This window comes from Podarcis muralis, chromosome 5 (genome assembly GCF_964188315.1).
Source record: "Podarcis muralis chromosome 5, rPodMur119.hap1.1, whole genome shotgun sequence".
In the NCBI taxonomy this organism is placed as follows: Eukaryota; Metazoa; Chordata; class Lepidosauria; order Squamata; family Lacertidae; genus Podarcis; species Podarcis muralis.
This window is the reverse complement of record NC_135659.1, coordinates 54,008,932-54,032,129: the sequence shown is the minus strand read 5'-3', so window position 1 is coordinate 54,032,129 and position 23,198 is coordinate 54,008,932. Positions and strand designations below refer to the sequence as shown.

The 23,198-nt window shown below is 46.7% G+C and overlaps 1 protein-coding gene across 2 annotated transcripts; it reads left to right on the top strand.

Moving 5' to 3' along the window:
- Positions 1-7,644: 7,644 nt before the first annotated feature.
- GPR61 (G protein-coupled receptor 61) lies at positions 7,645-17,919 on the top strand. Of its 2 annotated transcripts, none has more exons than XM_028733873.2 (3): positions 7,645-8,169; positions 12,609-12,735; positions 15,765-17,919. In XM_028733873.2, the coding sequence occupies exon 3, from the start codon at positions 16,124-16,126 to the stop codon at positions 17,486-17,488; it is 1,365 nt and encodes a 454-aa protein (XP_028589706.1). In that variant the 5' UTR covers positions 7,645-8,169; positions 12,609-12,735; positions 15,765-16,123; the 3' UTR covers positions 17,489-17,919. The 2 variants fall into 2 exon arrangements, with proteins under 2 accessions (XP_028589706.1, XP_028589708.1); XM_028733875.2 differs by having other exon boundaries at positions 7,653-7,722.
- The last annotated feature ends 5,279 nt before the right edge of the window (positions 17,920-23,198 follow it).

Here is a 23,198-nt window from a genome sequence, read left to right as displayed (position 1 = left end):
ATACCGTAGTGTGATAGACAAAAATCCCATGACTGCAGTCAGGGAGCAGGAATTCTAACAGACCAATCCACTGTCAACAGCACAACCAGCATTGTCCCTCCCCCACCGGAGCAAGTGAACCCTGGCCGACTCCCAAGGCAGTGTAGCACCACGGAGCTCTGCCGAGATTCAGAGAGCAACATGTGGTCAGCTGGGTCTGAACGAGCACTGGCTGCACAAGGATGGATGTGTGTGCCCCAAAAGGAGTAGCTCTGGATCAGGGAGAGCCATTCCCACCCCCCACCCCCTGAAGAGGCTTCCCTGTGTCTCCCTCTTTTCGTCTCCTTGTTAATATCCATGCTATAACTAGCTCTCTGTCCCCTACTACAGTTTTGGGAACACAGTTCATCTGAGGTTCTTCTGTTCTAATCTAGTTTGGAAGGATTTATTTTTGGGTCCTTGTAACCTAGCAATGGGGACACGTGACCAGTAGTGGCTGCCGCATGAATATGCATCGCCTTCTCCAGGCAGAGATATCCTCAGTCAACGGAGGCTCTGCTGGCAGCTACAAAGGATGAGAGGCACTCAGCCTCTCTCCCTCTCTCTCTCTCTCTCTCTCTCTCTCTCTCTCTCTCCCCTTTGGTGTGTCAGCAGCTGCTAAATGTCTGCCCGTGTGGGTTGGTTAGGGTGGAAAGGAGGCTGAAAGCGCAGCAGTCTCTGGCTGGCCACTGCTGTGGGAAACTGGCAGCAGCCCTTGGCTGGTGCTATTTTTGTCTCCCTGAAATTAAAGGAGATGATGCAGGAGAAAGAGAAGGGACAGATATAAATAAGCAGCGGCATGCATCCCTAAATAGCAGCCTCGGTCCCTTGGGGAGAGGCCACAGCACAGCGCTACACGAGCTGTGCTTGGCACGTCTCAGGTTTTATTCCTCGCTGATGCCTTTGTCAGCCAAAGTTGCGCAAATAGGGTTGTGCATAGTTCATCGCAGCACGCGAGCACAGGATTTGGTCACGCGTGCGGAATTTATCTTCCAGAAAGCCTCGGCTTTCGTTTAAGAAAGGAGGTGGGGGAGAGAAATCTCTCTGGTCCCTATGGTAGATGCAGTAAGATGCTAAGATAGATTTGTGAGGCTGTGGGTATTGCCTAGGAAAAGCTTAGAAGATGGCAGCAAACTGAGCAGGACTTTGATGGGGGGGGGGACGACTACTACCATAGCGAACTCTGCACATTCCCAAGTTCACAGCTTTACCAGTTGTTCAGTGTAACAGACCTTGGATGCTGTCGGGCACATAAGGTCTACTTGTAATTGTGCTGGGCTTAACAGTCTTAACAATGCATAACGATGGCGTTTTCACACACGAGCCTTAAATTAACTCCTCAGTAGTCAGAACGGGAAGGTGATGAGAGTACCTCTGAATACTTCTACTTGGGTTTATCTTTTTAGAAGCTTCTCTTGTCTGTTGATGTTTATCGCCCCTGTGTGTGTGTGACCAAACTCTGGGCACTCTGGGCAGCGTCCAGCTTATATAAAAACAGAATGAAACATTAAACATTTTTTTTTAAAAAAAAACCTTTCCCTATACAGGATTGCCTTCAGATGGCTCGGGGGTTGGTTAAGTCCATACCCCCCAACATTTCTCCAATGAAAAATACGGACATCCTAAGGAAAAGTGGGACATTCTGGAATCAAATCAGAAACTGGGACAGTTTCTCTAAGTTGGGGACATCCCTGGAAAATAGGGACACTTGGAGGGTCTCGGCTGTGCTTGCTGGGGCTGATGGGAGTTGTAGGCCAAACCATTGGAGGGTACCAGGTTGACAAGGTGGTGTTAACAGAGACCACAACCTTAAGTGAAACTTTTAAAGAGAAGGTTTTCTTTGGAACCTTATCATCCTGCTGCCCTCTCTGTTCCAGATATAAGAACAACATTGTAAGGGAAAGAATAGACCTTAGCCTCAACAGAGCGCTGCTGAAGCACCAGATTAAAACACATACCATGCAGTGTGCTTCAAAAGCTTGCTAGGTTCATTTTCAAACAAAAAGGGCTCATTTTCCCCATGATTTTTGTACTCTAATGGCTGAGCTGAAAACACGTTTTGGTTATCCATCCTTAATGTGTTACATCTATGTATTCTCCTTCAACCTAAATAAGCCAGACCTGCAAATTCCGACACTACTGAATCCCGCTACTGAAATTTGATCATCAAGGACTCACAATAGCTTTCTATAATACCACTCAGGGCTGCAGTGTAGTGGAGGGGGGTTGAGGGGAGAGAAAAGGAATGCATTTAAGCAGTGCTATTTTTCTAGAAAAAGGTGCCAGAACTCACTATGAACGCTTGCCTCTTTCTCTTAGAATGGCAATGGCACCCACCTAAGAGGTGCCGGAACTGAGTTCTGGTGAGTTCCCCCATTAAAAAGCCCTGGATTTAAGGCAATGTTGCTTGGAAAGAGAAGGGTTAAAGTAAGAGACGAGAGACAGAGCACAGAGAAGGACATGGCTAGAACATTATATAGAAAATGACCATGGCTAGAACATAATATAGAAAATGTCTAATAAGCCAGAATAGCAGTGTGACAGGCCATCTATATATAGGGAAATTCTACAGATATTCCACTGGTTTTTTGTTTTTTTTAAGAAGTCCTGTTATCTGGGATGAAAAATATTTGTCTTGAAAAACAGAAACCAAACAGAGAAAACATGGGAGAGGGATGCTTTGTTCATGGCATTATGTAGAAGCTTCATAAAAAGTGAGTGAACAGCAAATTCCCAGTGTGGAAGCTACCTGTAGCAGCTTTGAGCTCTACATCTTGGACTTGTTGCAGGGTGTGGGGGAATGTAAAACTTTGTGCAACATTAAAGATGTTGAAAGCTTCCACAGCTAAACTGGACAAAACGCTTTGCTCTGTCTCTTTTTTTCCAGACATTTGCTTTAATATTAACAGAACTAAATTTTGTTAAGTTTGCTTTCATATTAACAAAATGTAATTTTCATTTTTTTATTTTATTTGCATACCTTATTTATATTTTCGAATGCTACCTCATAACAAACATTCTCTGTGTCTTAAAAAAATCACAGTACAATAAAAGCAGGACAAACTATTTCCAATGGTTTAAAACTCTGTGGAATCCCATCTGGCAGTTATAATTATTATCAAATTTTATTTCATTTACAGTAGGTTGTGATCAGAAATATTGCAGCAGTAAATAAACTTCCAAGAAATATACTATTCAAAATAGGGAACAGATTCTTTCTTCACTGGAAACAGTAAATATTTTTCTATTAATCTTTGATAGAAATAATGTTGCACAGCAAATGCTAATTTGACATTTGTTCCAAGATGGAACATTTTGTCTTCTTCAGTTAATGCATATTTGGTGGGGGGTTTGGGGTACTCATCCACCTGGGAAGGTAGCCCATCTAGGAGAAGGAAAACTCTAGTCCTAAACCTCTGCTTCCTTGCAGGACAGCTTCAAGAGGAGAAAAGGCTAAGGAATAAGCCCTAGAAATCCAGAGTGGAGTCCCTAAAACGGTTGGATTGTGCCTTGTACACATCCTTTCAAGCAACTCCTGCAGCCAAGCTGGTACCAAATGTATTGCTCTGCTTTCTTTTGGACCACATCAGCGAGGCCAAGAGCAGGTTATTGTCCTCTGGACCTCCATACGCACTGCCCAAGTTTGCTTCCTGGGGAAGTCATGCAGCAGTCTGACTTCACATCTGGAGGTGCTCTCCAATGTATTTCAAGACAGAGGGATGCCAACAAGGTGTTCATTCATCACATATACTCAATGTGCCAATTCATTATATTCTATCCTGTTTGTTTTACTATCCTGGAACTGGACTCTTTCATGGTTCTGTCTCATGGAACTCAGGAAATAGGGCTTCACAACATCCTACATAGCAAACACACAATAGCAAAGAGAAGTGTAGCCTCAGGAATGTATGACATTTCGCCAAAATCACACTCTTTTGAGTTGTTAGAAAATGCAGTATCCTAAGAACAGAAGTGCAACCTTGAAGGGGGGAAACTGAAAAGAAAAAGTACATTTATTGTACACTCTTGTGAAGACTGCAGAAAGGAGATGGCTGGAATCAAGGCGTTGGTGCCCGAAGTGTCGTCAGGAGCAGTGCTCTGCAAGAGAGGACATATCTTTAAATAGGTACAGTGGTACCTCGGGTTAAGAACTTAATTCGTTCTGGAGGTCTGTTCTTAACCTGAAACTGTTCTTAATCTGAAGCACCACTTTAGCTAATGGGGCCTGCTGCTGCCCCCATGCCACTGCTGCACAATTTCTGTTCTCATCCTCAAGCAAAGTTCTTAACCCGAGGTACTATTTCTGGGTTAGTGGAGTCTGTAACCTGAAGCGTCTGTAACCTGAAGTGACTATAACCCAAGGTACCACTGTAATTGTGTACTGGAACATTTCAGCCAGTGAAGATATGAACACAAATGGAAAGAGCAAATGTTGCCTTAGATGAGGGTTAGTCAATATGATGTCCTCCAGAAGATGTTGGACTACAACTCCCTTCAGCCCAAACCAGCATGACCAGACCCGGGTGATGGGACTTGTAGTGCACCAACATCTGGAGGGCAGCACTTTGGCGAATTCTGTTGTGGAGGTGGGGGGATGATTAACAAAATCAATCGTCCAGGCAAACTGGGAATATCCCCTCACTCACACAGTTTAGGACATTCCACACCTTCCTTCAGCAGAGCTTCTTTTTCTTTGAGAAAAATAAGTGGCTCACGTAAATGTAAACTAAGCTCGAATAATAAAGAAAACAGTAGCAAAATAACATAATGAGAGAAACTAAATACAATAACATGAGGCGAGTCTGAGGCAAGAAACAGGAAGAGGCTGTTGGTCCCGGAGCAAAACACACAAGTCCTGCCCACCAGATACCACACATTCTATTGATCAAATTAGGCCCCAGTGTTTTTTCTTACAAATTCTGCTTTAGACAGTTTTGAACTGTGGAAAGTGGCACAGCCTTATACAGTGGTACCTCGGTTTATGAACTTAATCTGTTCCTGAAGTCTGTTCTTAAACCAAATCCATTCTTAAACCGAGGCATGCTTTCCCTAATGAGGCCTCCCGCCACCGGTGCCCTTCCACTGTTCTGCTTCCGTTCATAGACCAAGGTAAAGTTTGCAAACCAGAACACTACTTCTGGTTTTGCAGAGTTGGTAAACTGAATAGTTTGTAAACAGGACTGTTCGTAAACTGAGGTACCACAGTAAATTAATATGGGTGCTGAGACCAGGATTTGTAGCTGTGGTTGGCCTCCGTCTGTCTCAAGAAGCAATGCTGTGCATCTCCAGAGGTGAAGTCAAATCACTGGAGAATCACAGCACCTGCTGTGGCTGCACAGACTTGTAACTGCTGCCTCCTATGTTGTTTTTGCTGCATTAGCAGCACTGGAGCGATCTCTCTGGGGTGCAAACCTGGGCAGTGTGTATGGAGGTACTGTGCTACCCAGACAATAAGAACCATCCACTCGGCCAACTGATGTGGTCCAAAAGAAAGCAGAGCAATATGTTTTGCACCAGTTCGACTGAAGGAGTTGCCGGAAAGAGGCATACAACCGTCTTAGGGACGCTAATCGGATTTCTGTAGGGTTTACTCCCGAAGATGTTCCGCAAAGCAGCAGGTAAGGATTTGCAGTACCATGAAGCAAAAAGAGCAACAACTTCAGTTGTTACATTCCAGAGGGTATGTTATTTTCCTGTCTCTTATTAAGAAAAAATGAAATGAAAAAATGAAATGAAAAAATGTGTCATTGTGATTTTTTATTTCAGCTGTAAAAACGCCCAACGCCCAGGGAACACTTAGCAACTGTGGTCAGAACAGAATCCACCACACAATGTGATGTGTCTGTTGTTAGGAAATGCTGCTCTCATTGGCAGGGCTGACCCAAGGCATTTTGCTGCCTGAGGCAAAGGACAAGATCATGCCCTATTCCACCTACAGAAGCCAACTAGACTAGCTGCTGAAAGTCACTTCAGCACTGGCAAAGGGACAGCATCTTCCACTGAATTTGAGGGCAACAGGATTGCATGGCACACACAGCTCAGTCTTTCCAAAAGATGGAGATGCTGCCCCGCCTCAGCATCTGCCACCTGAGGAAAGTTCCTCACTCTTCTTAATGGTAGGGCCAGCCCTCCCATAAGCTGAATGTGCTAGATTTAACGGTCACACTTCACTGGATAATTTTCCAAAAGGACAAATGGTTCTGATTTATGAAAGTCTTCAAAATTTTGCTGCTTCCATCATTCCTGGTCATGACTGCCAGGAATACAGCTGTACAGAGGAAGTAACTACTGAACTGACACATCCTTGGATTCAGCCACTGCTTTTCAGCAATGCTTTGCTCGAGTGGAGAGGCCAAAAAATAAAACATAAAATGTAGGATTGCACTCATGTGAGTTGCTGCCAGGAAACTGCAGCTGTAACCAGGAACCTGTCAGGTCATATGTCTTCACTCCCAGAGTTGCTCCATCTGCTCTGTGTAGAGGAAGCAGGATATGTTTGAATCCAACCTTTGCCCCACAGCATTAAGCAGGGGCCAAGGGAGCAGAGCTGCCCTCATCTTTTCGGAGCTCCAGCAGAGATTTTGTCATGTAGGTGTGCCTGTGTGAAAATCTTGGCTTTAAAAGCAAATTCATAGTGCTTGTGGTTTGCAAAGAGCCAACACCTTCTGCATAGTGCACCTCTGTAACTAAAGGGAAGAAGGGAGAGAGGTGGGGAAACTCCACAAAACATTGGGAAGGACCACAGCTCATCTGCTCTGCATGCAGAAGGCTGAAGTTTCAGTCCCTGGCATCTCCAGTTAGGTGTGGAAATATCCCTGGTCTGAAATCCAGGAAAGCCATTGCGAGTCAGTGTTGATAAAACTGAGCTAGATGCATCAGGGGCCTGTGTTTCCAGAGGCAGTTTCCTCTGTTCCTCGGTTTAGATTAGTTATTGATGATTAAATAGTGGTTTCTGAGAGCTACAGCTGGATCTTTTTTACTTACAGTGGTACCTTGGGTTAAGAACTTAATTCGTTCTTGAGGTCCGTTCTTAACCTGAAACTGTTCTTAACCTGAGGTACCACTTCAGCTAATGGGGCCTCCCACTGCTGCCGCACCGTTGCTGCGCAATTTCTGTTCTCATCCTGAAGGAAAGTTCTTAACCCAAGGTACTATTTCTGGGTTAGCAGAGTCTGTAACCTGAAGCATCTGTAACCTGAGGTCCCACTGTATTTGTATAGAAATTTCCATCCTGCCCTTCTAATACTGTACCTATGCACTGCTCAGGGCAGCTTGCAACATCATATAATGAAGCAATGCATTAAATAAAACTACAACAAATACGACAGAAACAGAGGTCACAGATGAAATACAAGCTGGAAATGAAACATCAGGTACTTAGCAAGGCAAAAATCCTTCTAATTTTTAAAATGTCTTCACCAACCAATGAAAGACAGCCGGAGAGGGGATGCTTTAGCCGCCCTCGAGCATTTCTAAAGTTGGGACTTCATATCCCTACTTACCCTTTTGGAATATCAGGCCATGCACATGGAAAACCTGGAATCCTGAAACAGGAATGAGGAGGCTTCTAGGACCCAGAAGCTGACACACTCTCCAAGCTTCTGGCTGCCTCTCACCCTTCACTGCAGTGGATCTGTGCATCAGCTACAGTGGAGGAGAAGCAGCAGAGAGGTACCCAGTATGCTGGAAGCCTGCACAGGGAAGGTATGAGAACTGAAGTCTGGATTAGAGAGAAGGGAATAGGCAACTGTGTAGCCAGGCAGCAGCAGCATGCAGACTTCTAGGGTAGGTTATTGCCAGTGCTTTCCTATCGCCCAGGTGCCTAGTATGTGCTGTTCGGTGGAAGAAAAGCATATAGCCAGTCCATTCTCCCCAAGAAGCTGAGATGGATATAGGCATAAGCACCGAGGAGGCGAAACATGGGGACTCAAATCTATGTATGCACTTAAATGGAAAGAGCAACGAGAGCCTGAGCTTTGCAGGTAGGCTCCTTCTTGCATGTGAAACTAGGAGCTAATCTGCCAGCAGTTGGGCAGAGGAATGAACAGGACCAGCCTTGATTCCCCTCCGATTGCAAGATCCTCGCTCTCCTCCCTCCTGGCACAAGCTGAGGCCTACTGGTAGTAAGGTGGGTCTCCAAGCACTGGACAGGTGGGTAGCTCAAGGTAAGGAGGACCCAGCAGGAGGAGGGTGTGGGCAGCAGGAGTGGCAGCCTCCTCTCTCAGGGTGGGAAACTGTCTGTTGATATTTCCATTGGAAGAAATTAAAAGCCCAGCACTTGGGAGCTCTTTGTCTTGCAAGGCTGAAGGCAGCACAGCAGAAACCCATGTGAGCAGGAATTGGGGAGGAGGGTGTTGGTCTATGTGTGAGAGAGTGGGTGTCTCTTCTAGACGGAGCAGATCCTGTCGTGTGGCTATATAGAGCTGCACCTACCTGTGTAATCGCTACTGAATCAGGAGGCATGCCAGGTAAGCATTTCAGAGATTCGGGCCATTCATTTCCTGAAATATGGAGCATACATGTGGAAGTGTGAAGTATGGGAATGAGGGAAACCTATGATGTGCGATGAGGAGATAAAGAGCAGTACTTTTTTCTTAAAGGGGCATCCTATCAATGAAAGGTCATCTGGCAATTCGAGGGAGAAGGCCGGATGTCTGTGGTTGGACATAGATATGCAGTGGGATACAGACTCTTCTTTTCATGGTCTGATCAGGGCGGACATCGCAAAGCAGGCTTGCAGCTTCCATGCCTCGTTGCTCTGTAGAAGCAAGATGCTGCATGAGACAAGAGAAGCGATGGGGAAGAAGAGGAGTTCAGTCATTTTAGACCTGGACTTCATGGTCCCACAGAGCTTTAGACAGCAAGGTGTCACTCATTGCTTACTTCGAAATGTGGCAAGCCAGCTCTGCTGTGTTTGGGGTGGGACCAGTGGCATAGCAAGGGTGGGCCAGGAGGGCCATGGTCCCAGGTGCAAATTTTGGAGGGGGCACAACCAAGTGCCCCCATGACAGGTTCCCTCATCAAGGCTGGAGCCATGGGGAGGCAAGCCAAGCCCTAGCTGGGCCTTCAGGGCTTGGACAGTGGTGGCACCTGCTACTACTTGTGGCCAGTGAAGGGACGCCCACCCACACCCCACCCTTGTGCTGGCTGAGAGGGAGAGAGTGCAACAGTCACCCAAAGAGGAGGGCAGGAGGAAGAGGAAGGCAGGAAAGCACTGCCTGAGTCATGTGCGTTGCCCAGAGTTGCAAGGACAGGAGGGTGAGGCAACACAGTGGCGCTCCTGGCTGAGCGTTTCTCTGACTTATCTCTGCTCCTAGGTTGGGGCTTGTTTGCAAGGACAGACTCCCTTGATTAGACCCTGGCCAGCAAAGGGACTGACTGCTGCCCAGGGCAGCACTTGCCCTGCTCCAGACACCGGCAACCCATGCTACGCCCTTGGGTGGGACCTCCTGTTCATGCTGCCAAGTGGGTGATGAAATATCTGCCCCAAAGTCCCTCTCTGATGGCGATGCTAAAAGGAATGAGGAGCTACCACACCGGGCAGGATCTGTCCAATAATGCCATGTCCCCCAAGTGGTCATTGCAACCATGGAATGCTTCAGAGGAGCACTGAACTAGGTGAGCAGGCAGCAGACCACATACTAGACGTTCCCTTGCTTCAGCTATTGTGCCTGTATGGGTGTAGCAGAGCTATGCTGAACACAGATGACTTTGCTTGCATTATTTGGGATCAAGTCAAAACTATTATCACCAGCCAGGTGCTTTTTTAACTTCGATCCCAGCTCTATGTTTCAAGCACATTTGTTGAGTTGGTGTGCAGGGGGAGGGTGTTTTCTGGGTTGCAACACAGTCCTTGAAGTTTCCTGTTTCTATGCAACTCAGGAGGGTAAGTCGTGCGCTCTTATGGCTCTTGATATGGATTTGAGGCACATGGAAATCCCATGTGTGGGGGCACAGAAGAACTATTGGGGTCAAATGGATAAGGAAATCTGTATAGGAAAACTGAATGTTTTACTTCTGAACCAGATTCATTGGTATAATGGTTGTGGCACATCCATTCCTTGGCCAGGATTTCCAGAATGCCCTGGACTAAGCACAGTCTAGTCTATCCCAGGACTTAAACTAGATTGGCAGGGCAAAGGGAATTCTGGAAGGAAGAACTTCTAGGGTGCTTCCGGACAACCTGTTTATTGAGCACTCATCCTGATTTGCTTGCAGAGAGACAAACAAAAAGTTGCCCCACACTGTCCACTGTGTTTTCTATCCATCACTTTCCTTGACACTTATACTGTAAACCGCCCTGTAACCCTTAGATAAAGGGTGGTATATAAAATTACCGTAATATATCATCATCACAAGACGTCTGAACTTTTGCAAGACCACCCTATCACCTATAATTGTGCAACCTGAATTTACTGCAACGCGATTGAAGCACACCCCAAAATAGCAAGGAAGAAACTTCAGGATAAAACTATATCTCCAAAGCTTAGTCTGTGTTGAGATTCTTATTTCTGAGTGTCCCAGGACTCTGAACACAAAGATTAGTTCTCATATCAGTTGTCTTCTGTCTACAGAATTCCTTATTTTTATTTTCTCCTGCTCATAATGACCAGCCCCACTCGCTCACTCTGCTTGATGGAGGTTTGTGCTGAGATTTTATCAGCTGATTTAAGATTCCCACCAGATACTTTCCAACTGCAGATGTTTTAAGAGTGCTAAATTATTATTGTGGGGGCCTGATCCATAACTTGAAAGGGTTGACTTATTTTCACTGGCTTTAGAGGGGTTGCGTTGACTGAAACAAATGTAATTAATCATAAGTAGAGTGTGCATCGGTCTGTATGTGGACCCACTGTTGGCATGAGCTTCATTTATATCTAATTCCGCAGCATATTCTCAAATACCGCCCACTGGCCTAGTAAGAGCACTTGGCTTTCTTTTTCTCCTCCTGTTATCTAACAACTTCAAGAGTGGCAGATATATCTCATTTTGAACTTCTGAAAATTATATTATTCGGGAGTTAATTTTATGACACATCAAAATTAAGATGTGTGGCATTTAATATATAAATATGAGTAAGCTGGGTGGTACGGCAGTTTTGAAATGAATAACACGGGTAGAGCATGTGAGGTTCTGTGTTATTTTATTGTTTTCGGTGGATGTATTTGTCAAATAAGAAAAAAAATCAATAAAATGACGTTAAAAAATACCCAACATGTTTTTGTGGGGTTGTACAACCCCATAGATTTGGCTTTCACTAACCATTTGCTCACTAGCATCCTATGTAGACCTACTCTTTTCATGTCATGTAAATGGTAGTCTGCTTATTTTGATCTAACAGTTCACAACTGTAGAGCAAGGATACGTGGAATGGGGTGGACCAGCTAGCAGGTTGGCTTCTTGTCCCCTGAGAGGGCAAATGTCCCAAGAAGGACAGTACTGAAGATGCAACTTATGACGGATTCAGAGTAGGTCAGCCTTCATGGGAACCTGAGCAAATTGGTCCCCTATCCCTAACTGTACTCAGGTATGCCATGCAATCAAGGCACATCACTATAATATTAATTTTATTATTTATACCCTGCCCATCTTGCTGGGTTTCCCCAGCCACTCTGGGCAGCTTCCAGCACATATGAAAAGATCATCAAACATTAACAACTTCCCGATAACAGGGCTGCTTTCAGATGTCTTCTAAAAGTTGTTTAGTTCTTTATCTCATTGTCATCTGATGGGATGGCTTTCCACAGGGAGGGCTATGAACCCCACAAAGGAAGTCCGTAACTCAAACCATTTCTGCACTATACGTTTGATTCTATACTATACGAGTCAATGATTCAAAGCACTTCTATGCCACTTTAATGGTCATGGCTTCCCCCGAAGAATCCCGAGAATGGACTTTTGTAAAGAGTGCTGAGCATTGTTAGAAGGCCTCTTATTCCCCTTGCAGAGGTACAATACCCAGTGTGGTTTAATAATCAGTCTCTCTTCCCAGGGAACTCTGGGAATTGTAGCTCTGTGTGGGGAATAGAGGTCTTCTAACAAGTCTCCATGCCCTTAAACTACAGTTCCCAGGATTCTTTGGGGAAGGGAGCCATGACTGATTAATGCGGCATAACAGTGCTTTACTATGCATGGTACAGATGTGGCCTCAGGTGGCATGGGATTATATCCCTCTGTCCCCAGGTGTACATGGTGTACACACTTATTGCTCACAAGGGTGAGGCAGAAAGGGTGCTATGCACATAAAAGGAGCATTTTGCATGGACAGCTGACCTTGCAACACAGATGGAAACCTAAGCTAATACTCCTCTGCCTAGAACCCCAACAGAGACCTCGCCTTAGAATTCCAAACAGAGACAGCCAACTCCACTCAACAACTGGGGTAGCCAGGTCAGAGGTCTGCATGTAGGTAAGCAGGGAAATGCTGTGATTATGTACTAACTGCAGCAGCAACAACCTCCAATATCTCCCCTCATCCCGTTTGCCATTTGCGAAGACTGCATCTCATCCAAAGTCTCTTGCTCTAACCCTCTAGTTGATGATCTCTGCTTGTTGCTTGCTGATTCCATGTCTCTTCTTGCTCTCCACAGGCATAGTGGATTGGTCTACCCCATCCCATGCAGGCTGTGATGGAAGTCCAACAGCACCCGTCAATATACTCACACCAGGCGGACTCCTGTGCCCTGGCAAGCTCCATGGCCGCTGGTCAGCCAACAGGTGATGCTATCTGTAGTATGGACACCAAGCTGTGGGGGGCACTTTGTCTGCTGTCCTGCAACTGCCCTCAGCACAGGAACCCTGCTGGAGCAACTGACCATCAAGGCCAGACATCTGTCTTTACCTTTCAAAATCTGCCCTATCCCTGACTGTGCAATAAACACCACTACCATGCTGTGTGTGTTTTCCTGTGTTTGCCAGAGGTTGGGGGACAGGGGCCTTGCAGACTCCCCCCTCTTGCATGCAGCTATCTAGTTTGCAGCATGAGAAGGGGCAACTTAGCCAATCTGTGGGTAGGTGCGAGAAGTGGGGCAGCTTAATACTGACAAGGGAGAAGAGCACATGATGGCAGCCAGATAACCAGCCAAGCAGGACAGCCATGATCTGGTGCACCCATCAATGTCCAAGGGGGAAGTTCCACCCCCCACCCATCTTGTCTCACCTGCACAGGATGTCTGTGCCACACCCATCAACCTAGAAGAACATGTTGTGGAAAGAAAGCAGAATACACCACTAGCAGGCACTCTGCTGTAGAACAGCTGCAGGAACCAGCCCTCCCAGCTGTCCTGGGCTTGTGGTGGAAGCAAAAGACAGGTCAGGACCCTGGACAGCTCCCAGTGGACCTTCCTAGTTGACAATATTCATTGGATCCACATCATATGTTTAAAGCACATTGCTCCCCCCCAAAAAAAATAATCAATCAATCAATCAATCATGGGAACTGTAGTTTACTCAGGTCAGGGTACCGGGAACTATAGGTCTGTGATGGGCAAACTATAGTTCCCAGGGTTCTTTGGGGAAGCAATGTGCTTCAAATGTGCTTTAGATATATCGTGTGCTTGTGAAGTTAGCCTCAGTCAAGAGCTGGGACCTTCTGAGGCATTATGTTTTCTGACAAGGCCTACACTATAGTTCCTTGAGGAGCTGGTTGTCCAATTCCACAGGTGATGACTTCCATGCTGTGTAAACAAAGGAAATGTTATTGAGGGAGAAGGTCAATCCTCTGAGTCTGAGGAGGGCAGAAGAGTTAGGTCATCTGGCCAGAAGGGCCCAGGGGGAGATGCTCAGCCTTCCCCATACCTATATTTTCTCATCATTCGTGTCTTCCTTAAGGTAATGTAGGAGAGCAGGTTTGGGGGCCGTGACATTGGCCTACCCATTTCATATGCCCCCTCTGGTCCACACCTGTGCATTGCTGAGCACATAAGATTTCATGGCCTAGCACAGGATCTGAACCACAGTTAGTCTCCCCCAGACCTCACAGGTTGCTTTTTGCACTGCCTGGGTATATTTGTGTTTATTGCTGCTTGGTTCTATGCCTTTATTCCACTACACACCTGTGATTCTTTAATAGGGCATTTTTCATTCTATTTATTATAGCCGGCGGGATTGAACTCTGCTGCAAAGGAGCAGCCATGTCTGTATTTGCCCTCACTTTGTTTATAGAAACAAAATGCTATAGACACCCCAGGCTTTCAGTTGAGGTCAAACTGTGGTATTATTTCTGACCTCTTTCATAGTCTGACCTCTTTCATAGTGGCACTCTTTTAGTAGTGTGGGGTAAGATCTGATGAGTGGAAACGACATGTTTATTGGTCAAAGAAAGTGAGATGTAAAAAGCACTGGAGCACTTCTAGAATGTCTTTGCTTTATTGCATTTTCCTTATGTATCTGGTTTTAAATGATCGCCGTTGTTTTGTGATTTATGGATTTGTGAGTCACTGTGAGACATTTTCTTCTGGAAACGGACAAATAAATGCAACATAAATAAAGGGGTGTGCAGGAGAGATGGCACAACAGCCATGGGAGGGAAAGGCTGCTCTAATTTACAGACATTGAATGAATGCTCCCATGCCAGACCTGTAAAGCACGTGAGTGCTTATTTAGTAAAGTGTTTTTTAAAATGTCATGTGTAAGCTATCATAATTTGCATCATAGGCACTATCCAATAGGCCAGCACATGGGCCATTTGAAACATGGTAGAAATCTCAGTGCATCCCTTAATTAACTACAGTGGTACCTCAGTTTACGAACCGCCTTCTACCATTCAGCTTCCATTCGTAGACCAAGGCAAAGTTTGCAAACCGGGGCACTACTTTGGGTTTTGCGGAGTTCATAAATCAAATTGTTCGTAAACAGGTCTGTTCTTAAACCAAGGTACCACTGTACTTTCCCCCCTTCTTCAATGCCAGCATCATCACAAGGACTAGTGCTATAACATGAAAATCACAGGTGGTATGTGTGTGCATGTGTGCTAGTCCAGGCTGCTAAGAAGGGTTCTTTTAAGTGTTTATAGCTTTTTCTCCTGTAAGGGGGAAATTAGAATGTTGCTCCAGCACTGTATTATGAAATCCATGGGATGTAGGTTAGAGCTCTGGTCAAAACAGCCTCTATCTGCATTGTCAAAAGAAGGAGAAAATCAATCTCAGGGCTGATATTTCTGCTTTCCCTCTACCTTTCTGTGAATTATCTGAATGGAGCTCACAGTCTGAGAACGGCTGCAATAAGCACCTATAGGCCTTGCATAACCACTCTCAGTAATGGTGGTAAAACTACATTTTCTCAGTAGCAGCAAATTGCAGTTTGAGGTATTGTGCTGCAATAGAAAAGCAACTTGGTGAGGGAGACACCTGGATCCCTTGTAACTGATGAGTAGAAATGGCATGTTCATTGGTCAAAGAAAGTGAGCTGTAAAAAGCCCCCTAGGAAAGGGGTCTCATAACCTGCTCTGAGCTTAGATACCATCAGAACTAAGGTATTTCAGATGCAGCTAACAGCAGGGGTTGTAAGTGCTGTTTCAATGCTAAGCCTTTGCAGTGCATACCTGCAGGATTACTCAATCCACACTGGTCTCTGAAAGCAAATAAGCTTCCTTGCACAGTACCCTGAAATGTGGGAGCAAACTAAAAAGGTCTTCTTTGTTGTTTAGGGATTTATCAAAGAACCACCATGTGAACTTAACAAGACCTATCTCAGGACTTTCTCTTTGGCTGACAAAGCCATTAATATGTAATTGTGCTTCTTTGTAGGTGCTGACATTTGCCTGGGGGAAAGCCTGTCATGAGATGCAGCAAAATGAGACCCTTCTCCATCACAAGAACCAATCCCATGGTCCTCTTGCACTGCCATGATATTCTATCTAAAGAAGCACAATCAAAATGAGGTGCAAAATGGCTGTGTTTAATTAAGAACATAATGGCGTACAGAACTGAATGGCAACGGGAGACATAAGATCCCTTTTCCTGCTCAGCTCTTAACACGGGCAAGAATGTGATTCCAGGGTTTGGGGTTGCTTCTTCTCCACGGCCACTGTTGATTCTCTCTGATCACTTCCTGGGGACCCAGAATAGGATGGGTGATGGACTTGTGAAGGGAGGTGCTATTCTCCATGGAGCCTTCTCTCCCCACCCAGTGGGTGCGGAATTCCACCAGGATCAGGAGGCTGCTGCAGACAAGCCAGAGCTCTCTGCTCCTCAATTCCAGCCTCGACACCAAGACCAGAGATGTGGCCTCTGAGTCGGTGGGCCTCTTCTTCATGCTCTTGATTGACTTGACAGCCATTGTAGGCAATGTAGCCATTATGACGGTCATCATCAAGACACCTGCACTGAGGAAGTTCGTCTTTGTGTTCCACCTCTGCCTGGTGGATCTCCTGGCTGCCGTCACCCTGATGCCTCTGGCTATGCTGTCCAGCTCAGCCTTCTTTGACGGCACGGCCTTTGGGGATGCCATATGCCACATCTACCTGTTCTTGAGCGTCTGCTTCATCACCATGTGCATCCTCTCCATCTCGGCCATTAACGTTGAGCGCTACTACTATGTGGTGCACCCCATGCGCTACGAGGTGAAAATGACTGTGGGCCTGGTTGTCTGTGTCCTGGTTGGCGTCTGGATCAAGGCTGTGGTCATGTCCATCATCCCTATCCTGGGCTGGCTCTCCCAAGACCGTGCCAGTAGTTCAGCAGCCTATGGGGGACAAAGCTGCACCTTGCAGTGGAGTCGGAGTGCCTACTGCAAATTCTTTGTGGCTTTCTTTGCTCTTTTCTACTTCCTCCTGCCTGTCCTCATCATTCTGGTTGTCTACTGCAGCATGTTCAAAGTGGCCAGAGTGGCTGCCATGCACCATGGCCCACTCCCCACTTGGATGGAGACCCCAAGGCAGCGGTCAGAATCCCTTAGCAGTAGATCCACTATGGTGACTAGTTCAGGAGCCCCTCGGACTACCCCTCAGAGGACGTTTGGGGGTGGGAAAGCTGTCATCATCCTCCTGGCTGTGGGGGGCCAATTCCTCTTCTGTTGGCTGCCATACTTCTCCTTTCATCTCTACTCTGTGCTGAGCTCCCATTTCCCCGGCCGGCAGACAGAGAATGTGGTTACTTGGATTGGCTACTTTTCCTTCACCTCCAATCCTTTCTTTTACGGGTGCCTCAATCGACAGATCCGAGGAGAGCTGAGCAAGCACCTCACCTGTTTCTTCAAGCAGCCACCAGAGGAAGACCTCAGGTTACCCAGCAGAGAAGGCTCCATTGAGGAGAACTTCTTGCAGTTCCTACAAGGGACGGGTTGCAATGCTGAGGCCAGAAACACTCTTACCCATCCTAGCCCTAAAAGGGACCAGCCGACCATTGATTTCCGGATCCCAGGTCAAATTGCAGAAGAGACCTCGGAGTTCCTGGACCAGCACATGAACAGTGACATCACTGTATCCGACAGCTACATCAGGGCTGCACGTTCACCCAAACCTGAGTTGTAGCTCTTTTTGCACTTGACAATCTAGTTTCATTGGTGTGTGAAATAATGCAGAACATAACAGCTGGTGAAGGGCGGGGGAGATTGGGGGCACTTAATAAATACAACCATGGCATTTGGGAACTTCTCGCTCCAAGAAACAGCTCCTACTAGTATCTCAGTCATTTCATTCCGTTTGATGGTAACTGCTCTCCCCACTTGCATTTCAACTCGTTCTTAAGGGTTGGAGTCAGAAGCAGCCTCATGTTTCAAGACTTCCAGAAGTTTCCATCTGTCTCAGGGATGGAGAACCTGTGGTCCTCCAGATGTTGCTAGACTACAACTCTCAGCATCTCTGACCACTGGCCATGCTGGCAAGGGCTGATGGGAGTTGGAGTCCAGCAGCATCCATCGATTCCCCCTGCCAGTTTACACAAGTTTATTTGATAGCTGCCACCTAGCAATGTTAGTGGGTGGCGCTGTGGGTAAAACCACAGTGCCTAGGACTTGCCGATCGTATGGTCGGCGGTTCGAATCCCTGCGGCGGGGTGAGCTCCCGTCTTTCGGTCCCAGCTCCTGCCCACCTATCAGTTCGAAAGCACCCTTAAAGTGCAAGTAGATAAATAGGTACCGCTTTATAGCGGGAAGGTAAACAGCGTTCCGTGTGCTGCGCTGGTGCAGGCTCGCCAGAGCAGCGATGTCACACTGGCCACGTGACCCGGAAGTGTCTGTGGACGGCGATGGCTCCTGGCCTCAAGAGTGAGATGAGCACACAACCCTAGAGTCTGACAAGACTGGCCCGTACGGGCAGGGGTACCTTTACCTTTACCTTAGCAATGTTATCATTTGCTTTGAACTTCTGTGTGGGGGAAGTTAGCCCTGTTGGGCTAACAAAGGGCCTGCCAAGCAGGGCTCCCTCCCTGCATTTATCTTCTGTTAAGCTGGTGTCCCTTAACTCAAAGGATGGGGTGAGGTTGCCCATTGTTCTTGGGGCCCCACATGACTGAGCCATGCAGGGGTGGATGGAGGCAGCTGTAGCAGAACAACTGACCTTTATGATGGAGGAAGATTTTAAAGAACCATTTTGGTGTCCTACTAGGAACGTTTAGCTCTGAAGGACTGTATTTCCTTTCTGTTGCCGAAGTCAGTGAAGCACGGGGAACGTGCTCTATGGCAGAAAGTGAACCAGACACTGGCAATCTCAAGGTCAGCGACAGGAGCCAGGCTTTGCATCACTTGACCTGGGTCTTCAGTCATCCAAAGCCACTGACTTCTGTAAGGGAAAGTAAATGCCACCTGTCTTACTGAGTTTGCTAGTTTGAAAATGTAAGGGCTCTTGCAAAAGATGGCTGTGGCGTGGAGGCAAAGGGTCTTGATGCATGGAGCACACAGAGGCCCACTGCCTCCTCTCCCTAGCAGCCTGTCCCACTAGACTCCCCATGTGTTTCTGTAGGGGGTGGGGTGGGAAGGCATGTCATGCTGGTGGACCAACTGGGCTGTCATGTACATCTGCCTCCTCCATCTTGGATCCTCAAATTCTTGTCGGACTACAATTCCCATCACCCCTGAACTTGCTCCCTGTTGGCTGGGGATAATGGGTGTTGCAGTTCAACAACATCTAGGAACTCAAGCTTAGAAAGGGTTTTATTGATGATGATGATGGCCCAGTACATGTAATATTTCCCAGAATCAGCAGGGAGCCTGATCATTAACTGCCTTCTTCCTCCCACACAGTCTACCAAGCAATTGATTAAAAGTTGGGCCTAGGGGTCTTGCTGTCTCCAGACTGCAAGGTGAATTGAGTGTCATCGTCCCTCAGCTCCCTATCTATTCCCTACCTCCTGTCCCATCCTTCACACCTCCTGATTAAGATTGATGTTCCGCTTGGGATGCTTCCAGATGCAGAGATTTGTGGGTGAGTGGCATGCTCACCGATGCCCTGCTGCCCATCATCAGCTTGGTTCTTTACTGATGTTTTGGACCACAACTCCAATCAGCCCCAGCCAATACGATTGTGGTGGCTGGAGCTGATGGGGCAGGGGTTGTAGTCCAAAGCATCTGAACGAAATCAGGCCAGCAGAAGCTGGACTAGCAATTGGCAAAGCAGCCACAGTTCCAAGACACTGGCAGTTTTAAACACACACACACACACACACACACACACACACACACACACAAACACACACGACACAATGCTTCCTTCTTAGAGGCATTACGTCTGATTTGGCACCACCAATTTTGTTAGAAGTGATCCTCCTAGCAATACAGTTCAAGAGTGGTCAAACTAGGTGTGATGCTGTCAGACTTGTTTGGAGGTGGCATTGACAGAGGTACAACATCATTCCATCTCAGAATTGAATTGTTGTTGTTGTTTAGTCGTTTAGTCGTGTCCGACTCTTCGTGACCCCATGGACCAGAGCACGCCAGGCACTCCTGTCTTCCACTGCCTCCCGCAGCTTGGTCAGACTCATGTTTGTAGCTTCGAGAACACTGTCTAACCATCTCATCCTCTGTCGTCCCCTTCTTCTTGTGCCCTCAATCTTTCCCAACATCAGGGTCTTTTCCAGGGAGTCTTCTCTTCTCATGAGGTGGCCAAAGTTTTGGAGCCTCAGCTTCACGATCTGTCCTTCCAGTGAGCACTCAGGGCTGATTTCCTTAAGAATGGATACGTTTGATCTTCTTGCAGTCCATGGGACTCTCAAGAGTCTCCTCCAGCACCATAATTCAAAAGCATCAATTCTTCAACGATCAGCCTTCTTTATGGTCCAGCTCTCGCTTCCATACATCACTACTGGGAAAACCATGGCTTTAACTATACAGACCTTTGTTGGCAAGGTGATGTCTCTACTTCTCAAGATGCTGTCTAGGCCTGTCATTGCCCTTCTCCCAAGGAGCAGGCGTCTTTTAATTTCGTGGCTGCTGTCACCATCTGCAGTGATCATGGAGCCCAAGAAAGTAAAATCTCTCACTGCCTCCATTTCTTCCCCTTCTATTTGCCAGGAGGTGATGGGCCCAGTGGCCATGATCTTAGTTTTTTTGATGTTGAGCTTCAGACCATATTTTGCGCTCTCCTCTTTCACCCTCATTAAAAGGTTCTTTAATTCCTCCTCACTTTCTGCCATCAAGGTTGTGTCATCTGCATATCTGAGGTTGTTGATATTTCTTCCAGCGATCTTAATTCCGGCTTGAGTGGCCCTGCACGGCATAGCTCATAGCTTCTCTGAGTTATTCAAGCCCCTTCGCCACGACAAGGCAGTGATCCATGAAGGGGAGAATTGAATTGGAAAACACCTAATAAACACAGGCCTTTCCCCCACATCCCTGCTCAAATTAAGCAATGACTTAGAACAGCTTTCATCCTACTGCCCCCCTTTTTTTCAAGGAACTTGTTGCTCCCTCCAGCCTCCCTATTGAGGGGGCCTTGGTGAAAAGAAAGGTGTGTTTGTTAAACCCTGCCCACCCACCTACCACACTGCAAACTTTTTGTTTAATTCCCTAGTGAATTACTTCTAGTCCAGCTCTATTGGCTTCTGACCACTGATCAACAACAGTTTTCTACAATCTAGGCCTCTAAACATCATATTCTAAGGTGGACTAGATGGGGATAACCTTCTGGGCCACAAAAACACACAGATGCACAAACACACTCTACAAGCACCCTTAAGCAAGCAGAAGCACTGGCATCTCAGGGAGTGTGGAATGGGGATGACAACCGCACCCAAAGCTCGTGATGCCTTCAGGCACGGCTGCCAAACCCAGTAGGCAATGTAAGGTCCTGTGATGGTGACCAGCGGGAGTATTTTGGTGGCCTAACCATCTCTGCATGAATGTGATTGTACTGTGAGATACGGCATCTTGCGTTCTAGTAAAGAATCTGGTGTTGTTTCTTTTTCAGACTCCACAATCTCAGCTTTCAGTTTACATATGTAGATATATAGATATACAGTCCTTACAGCTGTTGCATAGAAAACGTAGGGGGGTGGAATTCAAGGTTGCCCTATTGCAAACGTTCCATCTATGCAAGCATATCAGCTTGCTGGAAAGGAAAATCGCCTCCCCCCTCCTCCTGCATGTTCTTGGGGTTCTCTTGACTCCCCCCCCCCCGCTAATTAGAGGAGGGAGGAAAGGAGGGGACATTCCGTTGTGCGAGTGGAAGCCCTTCCCCAGAGCTTTCATGGATGGTGTTTGTTTGGTGAATGGTACCCATGGGCCCTGAGAGCTAAAGGCTCACAAACCTAAAGGGGAATGGACAAGGCAAGGATCAGGGGACTCTGCACATAGGCCAGCTGTGACCTCCTTGGCTCACTTCTCCCTTCCATGTGCACATTTATGTCTCCCAGTGACACATGTGCATTCTTCTTTCACGTCCTCTACCACAACACTTTCTCTTCAACAGTTCAGACAGGGCGTGGGTGGAGATCCAAATACCGCAATTAGAAAGCTGTGTGTGTGTTGTGTAAAGTTATGTCCATCTGTCCAATCTACAGAATTTTCTTAATGCGCAAATGTGATGGGTGGGAGGTAGGAAGAGGTGAACTTGCAAAATTTGGTCTATCCCTATCCAGAATTTTCAACCTCTTGGCTAAGGTGAAGTCTTCTCATCATGGAGACTTCGGGGCATGTCCTCTGCATCATGCTGGTGGTCACACCCACCCCACCCCCAAAATCCTGGGAACTGTAGATTGCCCCACCAGAGCTACAATTCCGAGCATCCTTAACAAACTACAGTTCCTATGAATTTTTTGTTTTTGGGGGGATCATGTGCTTCAGATATTTACAATGTATGCAGCTGATCAATTGCACAGAAACGGCTCTCCCTCTGGCCTGCACCAAAGGTGCCACCTGCCATCACGCTTTCCAATTGGTTGACCCCGCAAGAAAAGGAGTTTTTATGTAGGACAGTTGAAACCTTGAGCCACAAATAAAGCGATTATTTATTATGAAATTTGCTCCCTGCCTGTGTGTGAGTAATGGGCTCTCGCCTTCTGAAACTTGAGCGAAGGGCTCCAGCTAGGAAACCGGCTATCCTGATAACATCGTCCAGATCTGATGCTGCTCCCGCAGCAGTGTGACTTGAAGCTGGCGGTGAGCATTAGTTTCTTTTTGATCTGCAGCCTGTGGAGTCCTATTCTAGAGGAAATTATGTTCTCTCTCTCTCTCCATTGCCCTTTCTCTCTGCAGTGTTTTGCAAGCTGCTGGGTCCCAAAGGAGACTTCTACTGGGTACAGCCAGAGGGAAGCAGGGAGCGTTGAGACAGAGAAAGTAGGCACACCATACATTTCAAGCAGTATGCCACTTTAAACAGTCGTGGCTCCCCAAAGAATCTTGGGAACTGTAGTTATGCTCTAAGTGGTTAGGAGGCCCCCCTATGCCAATCACACTTGCTAGAGTTCCCAGTGAAGAGGGATCGATTGCTAAACCACTCTGATAACTGTAGCTCTGTGAAGGGAATAGGGGGTCTTCTAACAAACTACAGCTCCCAGAATTCTTTGGGGGAGGCCATGACTGTTTCAAGTGGCATGATGCTGCTTTAAATGCATGGTCTGACTGGGGCCTTGGCTGAGATCTAGGATGTGTACATTTCCCATTATTTCAACAGCCAATTCTTCTCCAGGTTTTGCTAGGCAGGAAGAGAGTTATAGTTTCTCTAAGTTAGGGATGGGGTTGTGGTGAAATGAGTTCATCTAGGCCTCTCTATTTGGTTCTCAGGACTCTCCTCAGATTACGCCCCATCT

Excerpts from the sequence above, each read along its gene's own strand:
- GPR61 (XM_028733873.2), top strand. The coding sequence starts at position 16,124 with ATGGAGCCTTCTCTCCCCACCCAGTGGGTGCGGAATTCCACCAGGATC.